Here is an 8,040-nt window from a genome sequence, read left to right on the forward strand (position 1 = left end):
AGTTGAAAAACAATATGAGGCAGTAACATGCATAACTGCTTACATGCGGGCTACAAACCAGCTTTGAAAGCCAGAGTGCTTCCCTGTAAAAGATTACACTTTATCAACAGAACAACTTAATTAATTTTCCTATCAAGCAAGCATTACTTTTCTTAATTTCTATCTCCAAGTGCATTTCCGCTGTTCAAAACTGCTGGAAAGCTGCAACAATTGTATTGCTGTTGAAGAATTTTTTTTCCCAACAATCCAATTAGAAATTATGTTTTGTGCAGCTCATATTGATGAGTTAGAAAGTTCTGAGCAGGAGGTATTTATTTTAGTATTGACGTTATTTCTGTATGTTATAAATAGTAAAAATATATCAGAAAGTTGGACAAAACTTGTTATAAAGTCGAGAGTTAATTTAAAACAATAAATGATGCTGTGCAATGCCCATACTGAAGTGCTTTTACCTCCAGATTTTGATCTAAATGCCACTAAGACATTTTTAATGAAGTTCTTCCTACTCATGACAAACAGAGTGCTCTCAGTTGGTATGGATGCACTTCAAATATGGATGTCTTCATTTTGGAAACATCGCTCCACAATCACACCCAGGTGAGGTGAACTGAACTTGAGCTCAGTTCACCTCCATTAACAACAACAACAGAAAAGGAAGGGGAATACTACTGAAGACTGCTCTCAAATACAGTAGTCAGAAAACAGGTAACCTCTCAGCATACATAAAGAATGGGGTTCAGCATTATTGGATGCAACAGACTGTATTTAGACTAAGTGGCAATCAACAGAAATTTGTTATCAGCTCAATCCATTCAGCTCAGGAAGGACACTGTAGGAAAGAAAAACAATATTCAGGCACAGAGAGAGAAGAATGGAATAACTCACTTTTAACATTAAAAAAAAAAAAAAAAAAAAAAAAAAAAAAAAAAAACCAAACAAAGAAACAAAAAAAACCCACACACAAGGGAATTCAATTAAATTGAAAGACAGAAAGTAAAAGCTAATAAAATGATTTTTTCCATGCAATTAATCTGTGGGATTCATTGGAACATGAAAGTATGACAGCCAAAAACAGTAGCAGGAATAAATGGAAGACTTGATGTTTAGTAAGTGTACAACATATGAGAGAACCTTCCGTGCCAATTAATTCTTCAGCTCTCTTTAGGGCTCTGTGGACACTGTTTTCCACAGACCCATGTTTGCCTATTTAAATGAAATCTGTCACATCATCTTCTAAGACACCCGGCCTGATCACATAATGAAGCTGAAATCCTGCTAAATGCCACCTCTGGATTTAATAATCTCAAAGTAGTATTTCCACTAAGGGCAATATGTAAAAAATCCTATGAGAGTCCTCAAAGAGAGGGGAAGTGCCTCCTGCAATACTGAATCAAGTCATACAGGTCCACTGTTTGACCAATATTTCTCCTTTCTTTGTTTCACTACCTATATTCTGTTTCTTACCTTGTATTCAAGATAAGGCATTCTCCTGTTATTTTCCTAGCATATCGTGAGTCTGCTCCATTAAAGAGCATTTTCAAAGTTACAGGCAAACAAATAGCAATATCAAGTTAAGTATTTCAAAGGAAAGTAAAATAATTGTAGGTTTTAAGCAGATAACATTGCAAAGTAATTCTCTCAGATCAAAGCAAATAAAAAATACGATGAAAAATAACATATGAAAAAGTTTATTCAGCATATCTTCTAGTGTTATTTGACTACTTCACATGTGATGTTTCTTTAAAATCTTTATTTACCATCAAAATTAAAAAAAAAAAAAAAAAAAAAAAAAAAAGAAAGTAAAACCAACACCTAAATGTTTTTCTTGTAGGATGGAGTTTTTCAGAGCACTGTTCATTTGGTTCTTAACTGGCTTGACTAACACTTATAAAGAACTATTTTGAACAGATATTTAATTTTGAGAGCATGTCAGCGGACTGAAACAAACCGTAGATTCACAACAGTAACTACGGGTACAAATACCCAAACAACAACCACTGGCATAACTGAGGTTATTAAATCACTCCAGTTTTATTCTACAGACGTTTAGAATAATTTGTTTAGATCCCATGACAAGAATTACAGCACAATTCCTGAACAACTGCTTTGGAAATTGCTGAATTATACTTCTCTTACTCACAAATTTTCAAACAATATGCTGATCTGAAAAGCTAGAATTTGACTGAAAACATTTTTACTACTGTTGTAGGGGAAAAAAAAATAAAAAGAAAAGAAAAGATATTACAATAGCTTAAATAAAATGTGGGATAAATTATTTTTCATTTTCAGTTTTTTGTGTTACCATTCCCCAAATCTGACACTCGATAGCCAGGTTCTAGAAATTCTTAGTTTGCCTGGCAGCAGACATCACAGTTCATGAGGTATCTGGATAGCACAAAAACTCACAGAAAAGGCTGTAGGCGGAAAGGGGCACGAGGGATTCTCTAACTCAACCGAGAATCAAACACTCAGGCAGCTGGGGCATTGGTCCATCAAGGAAGAAGATCCTACAACCATTCCAAGCACCTGTTCCAGCGCTTGGCCTCCATCATTGCAAGAAATATTTTGTCCAATTTAACCAGAACTTCTCCTACTCCAATGTGCGTGACTGCACTTCTCGTCCTTGTACTGACTGCACCTCAGAACAGACTTGCTCCATCCTTCTCTGTGGCCACCCGTTATGAAGCTGAAGATGGCACCTGGCTTCCTGTTCTCCATGAAAAGCAAACTGAGCTCATGCAGCCACTTTTCATGCACGGTACACCAGTGCAAATATTTAAATTCTTCAACTCTAAAGCACTGTGAGAGTTCACAGTCAGTCAGCAGGAGGTGACCAGGTAGCTCAGAACTCAAGTCCAACTGTGCTCAGATAAAGCAAGGCTCCAGGGCTTACACTAACTGCATAATTTACTCTTGCTAAAGACAGAAGAGAGAACAGAGTGGCCACATAGCAAAAACACTTGCATCACAATAGACACATCATCTGAGAATATGCCCTTCATTAATGAGAACAGAAAATAGCTTCTTATATGTTAGAGAACTCATTGTGAAGGATTTAGAGACCTTTCATTAGCGATGTCAGCACTTAATAGAAAACAGGAGCTCATGAAGAATTAATCAGGATAGCGACACAAAGGTGATTGAGCAGTTAGATTAAAGGATGTCCCTTTGCACAGCACTGTCTAGTGAAACCTGAAATAACCCGGCCAATGAAATTTCATGCTATTTTTTCAGAAGCATTAGACCACTGAGTCAAGAAATAACAATCCTTCTCTTCTTGCTACTAGAGTACTTATTTCAACACTAAACAGTTACAGCAGTTACAGCAGCGGCCAGCACGCTGCTCTCAGAAGTAGAGAAGGGTCCTCCGCAGCCTTCGGAGTGCAGAGCACAGCTCAGACACTGCTCCTGTCCTAGCTCCTCTTACTGCCACAAACTGTGAAATTATGAAGCACTGAAGAAAAAGAGGCAGGAAAATTGTCAATCAAAGGAGAGAAGGATGGGGGAAGAAGTAACAAGCATGCATGATAGTATTTAAAAATTGCTGAACTAATGTTTCCTTTCACAAATCTTTTAGTGAAACTAGTATTGAACCAAATAACCATAATGCAATGTAATGCAATTAACTATGTTCAGATTTTTCATTTTCAAGCAAATAACCAAGTCTACCATTTTCTATTTAGATTGCACCTCATGCCTCTAAAATTATTCCAAAAGCTACTAACACAAATCAATTTCTACCTAGAACTCTCCTGATTGAGAAAAAAAATAATTGTACTGGATTACATGTGTGATTAGAAACAGCAAAAGTCATTAGACTAGTGGCTAGAAATGAGGGTTAAAGATCAATTCTCAAAGAAAAACACATGTAAAGGTTTAGGGGCTATGTCAGCACAAACCACTTGACAGCTATTAAAGTTATTTCATTTTATTTAATCAAATTTTCTCAGTTTAAACTGAGAATTGCACAACTCCTGCAGCAAGGCACCTGAATTCGGTACAATTTTTGTTCAGTTTCATAGGGAATACATGTGATATCTCTGCTCAGCCCAAAGTTTAAGATTCCTCAACACACTGATTCTATTTATTCTTCACACAGACAAGAAATACAGCACAGAGGAGTGGGGGAAAAAATCACATCCATGAAATGAAGCGCAGTTAAAATACAGCAAGGTCCCACAACACAGCATCATAGAATCACCAAGGTGGGAAAAGACCTCCGAGATCATCCAGTCCAACCATCCACCTGTCACCAGTGATTTGAAGCCAAACAATCCATAACAAAACAATCTTGAAGTTCGCCAAACAAAGTATATTCAAACCCTAAGTAACTTGATACATACAGACATGAATAATGCATGGCGTGGATATACTAAGATCACTTTTGTTATATAAATTATGAGTAACAAAGCAACTGTAACATAAGGTCATAGGATTGGATGAAGGCCAAGTTAAATACTTCACTTGGCGATAGGGAAGCTCTATCTCGACCTTTAGAAGTATCTCACGCACCTGATGACACTTTTGTTCTTTGCCTCTCTCCCCATGCCAGCATCAGCATCATCAAGTGCATCACCATCAGTCACAGGAAAATCTTCAATGACAAAATCTTTTGGCAATCTCAAACTTTGTTATCAATCTCTCTATCTTAATAATTTCATTGCACCCAGTTGATTTGTAGGCACATTTAGAACATTTTTCTTCCATTCTATGCCTTATTGCATGTGGGAAGGAAGAGAGAGATGTTGCCCTCCCTACAAGAAGTAACACAAAGGTAATTATGTCTTTTGGCAGTTGTGGCTCCAAAGAACTCCACTTTCAACAAACTTACCTCCTATGATCCAGGTATTTGATCCAGGTAACCATTACTGTTCTTTTTGCCCTCTGGGTATTGCCTTTTTCAAGTCCAACTGTCCAACAACCACCTCAGAAGTAACCTCTCTAAATACATCCCACTGACCCACTTGGTTTAACCCATAGCTTTCTTCATATCACTTAAGAGTTAAAAATTCTTTTATTTGTTAGTGTTGAATCGGTGAACGTGACTGTTTCCGTCTGAATAACAGCAAAACACAAGAATTAATGCATCCGTGCAGTATTTATTCATTTTCAATTTTCATAAATGAGCAAAACCTCAACTGTGGATAACAGCAGCATGCTTACATTATCCCTTTACATATTAAATAACAACCTGCCCGCTCTCTAGTTAATTGAGGTAACATTTCAAAACCCTATCAACTGCTCAGAGTTGATGCCCACGCTTCGGCTGCTGACACAATAGCCAGCAGTGGCATCCATTTGTTTATCGGTTTCTTTTACAAGAGCCACTGCTCAGTACTTCATAAAAAGAAACAAAACGCACGGCGCTGTGAGCCTCCCCTCATCAGTTAATAAAACCGCTGTGGAAATATTGCCTCGCTCTGTATTGAAGAAACAATTAAAGCCGGCTCCCCAGACGCGACGCTTCGCAGGAGGTGGGATGCCAGCAAGAGTTCCATTTTACAAAGTCTTTAGAAAGGTCATTAATCTTTTAGTCATGGATGTGGACGCTGGAGCCTAACGGCGAGCAGAGCAAACGCGCAGCGCTCTCTGTCTCTTTGTAGTGACAGAAGCGCGCTAAACTCTTAGGAGACCGGCAGCTAAAATTAGCCGAAGAGAACTCTACTTAATCCACGGTAATCTCTGATTTTACAGAATCTCATTAACGTTAATATTTTCACTTTCGTTGCTACACGGACCCAACCGAGCCGCCTCCAGGCAGGTGCCGCACCGGGAGCGCAGCGCTCCTCCTGCTCTCTGACTTCGAATTCACCTGCACGGCGAGCTAAGCGTGTTCTCCCATATATCAACTGTACGATTTAGGTACGCCGTAACCAAGGAACAACTGCCCCCCATACCCCCCCCCCCCCCCCAAAAAAAAAAAATAATAAAAAAAAATAGACTGTTTCCTTGAATTATGGGCTCCCACACTGGAGCCGCTCGGGGCACGCAGCGTTCCCCCATGCACTGCAGCCGCCCCGCGCGCTCCGTCCGGCGCTGCCGTCACACACAGCGCAGCCCCTCACACGCGCAGGGCCCGAAGCTCGCTGTGCCCGCGCCCGCTTCTCCCCAGAAAAATAAGTTATTCTGAATTGCTGAACACGATAACAAAAGCATTTCATCCTAAGCGCTAGAGACAAAAAAGATGCCTTCACGTGACAGTGCGATTTTAGATTATCCTGCACGCCGCTGTGACCGCCCGTGTCGGGAAGGCACCGCCGGCAGTTTGACGCCATCAGCGCTGCCCCGGGCTCTCGGACCCGCCAGCAGCCCGGGCCGCGCCACCCAATGCACTGAGACGTGCCGGAGCGTCAGCGTTCGGCGCAGCTTTCGAGGACGGTTCTTCTCACCGTGAAACGACCGATACCGAACCGAGGGAGAGAGCCGGCCGTGCCGCGGTGACGGCCCTCGGACGGCGCTCCCGGGCCCCCCCCAGCCGACCCCCGCCGGCAGCACGCCCCCAGCAAGGCCGGCGCGGACAGGGAGGCGCCCGCGGCCGGGGCGCGGCGGCCCGAGGACGGGACGGAGCCGTCCGCAGCCGGCGTGGGGACGCCCAAGGGCAGGAGCGGGAGCGAGGAAGCGGCGCAGAGGCCGCCCTTACCTGGCAGGAGGCGCCGCTGACCCCCGGCGGGCAGGCGCAGCGGTAGGCGGCCGCGGACGAGAGGCGGCGGGGCGCGGCGGGGAAGCAGGTGCCGTTGTTGCGGCAAGGCCGGCTGAGACAAGGGTCCGACCCGGGGGGCGCGGCCGTGGCAGGCGCGGGGAGGCAGGCGCGGCGCTGGGCCAGGGCGAGCAGCAGCAGTAGCAGCAGCGGCGGCGAGGCGGCTCGGGGCATGGCGGCCGGGGTGGGTGCCGCTCCGCTGCGGGCACCGGCGGGCAGAAAAGGAGGGGACGGACGAAGGGATGGATGGATGGAGGCGGCGGCCGCCCGGCTGCTCCCTACCCCCCGTTCCCCGGGCAACGTGCGGGCGGGGACTGGGCGGGGAGGAGCCGGCCGCCGCGCCCGGCAGGGGGCAGCCGCCCGCCCTCAGCGCCGCCCGGACCCGGAGCCGGGCTGCAACGGCGCGGGGCGGGGCGCGCGGACGCGGGGCAGCGGGAGCCGGGCGCGCGGACGCGGGGCAGCGGGAGCCGAGCGCGCGTCCGGCCCTCCTGCTGCTGCTGCGGCGGCGGCACGGAGTGGGGGGGAGGGCGGCCCTGGGTTCAGCGCACGCCCTTGTAAATCAAACCCTGGTGCAGAACTTCGCGTTCGCTTTTTGGTTGTTGCTTCGCTCACACGTGTCATCTGCCGCTACTAGAGCTAGGTAAAGGCCGAAGGAGAGGAAGATAGCATTAATCCAGGGGGTTTAAAAATTAAGAACGGGGAAATAAAAAGCCTTAGAAAGTGAACTTCTACTTTTTCTCCATGAAGCAGATAACGGGCAGCGTGAAGGTTAGCTGCATTTCCCGACCTTCCGGGCAGCTGCTTCGGCAGAAGTATGAAAACCCGTAACAGCTAACGTTGGCGGCAGCACTGGGGCACAGCCTGTGTAAAGCTCAGCACCTCTCGCACAAGTAACGGCTGAAGGCGCATCAGTGCCAGAAATGACGGGCAGCGCCGATGCAGCCGGCGCCGCCTGAATGCCTGCAGCCAGGCAGAGGTGAACTCTCGTTGCTGCTCGGTTACCTGAGGAGCCGCCTTGCTGCCTGGGTTACTCCGGGTACCTTTCAGCCGCAGATCTGTGCCACGCCGGCTCCCCCTGCTGGCTTCGCTCGCCTCGCTCCGAACTCACTGGGCCGTTCAGATGGAGCCCATCGGGCTCCCGTCGGTCCCAGATGACGGCGGGTCGGTGCTGTGTTCACCTGCAGGCACTGCGGTGATACAAATAAATAAAGCGAGGCAATAGGTGCACTCGAATTAAGTTGCTTCTTTATATTACGGCTATCTCCTCCTTAAGGTTACTTTTTTCTAACAATGTGTATTGGAGCTCCTTGTTTGTTGGCTCAGGAAAACTGCTGTACTTAACA

The 8,040-nt window shown here is 45.7% G+C and overlaps 1 protein-coding gene across 1 annotated transcript in view; it reads right to left on the reverse strand.

Moving 5' to 3' along the window:
* Positions 1–6,871, reverse strand: part of DNER (delta/notch like EGF repeat containing) — a gene marked incomplete at both ends in the record, with an annotated part of 102,313 nt that extends 95,442 nt beyond the window's left edge. Inside the window, one exon of the mRNA XM_079539717.1 lies at positions 6,641–6,871. Within this exon, the coding sequence (XP_079395843.1) occupies positions 6,641–6,871 (231 nt within the window). The remainder of the gene's footprint in view (positions 1–6,640) is intronic.
* Positions 6,872–8,040: the final 1,169 nt, after the last annotated feature.

Source organism: Tetrao urogallus (genome assembly GCF_951394365.1).
Source record: "Tetrao urogallus genome assembly, chromosome: 9".
Lineage (NCBI taxonomy): Eukaryota > Metazoa > Chordata > Aves > Galliformes > Phasianidae > Tetrao > Tetrao urogallus.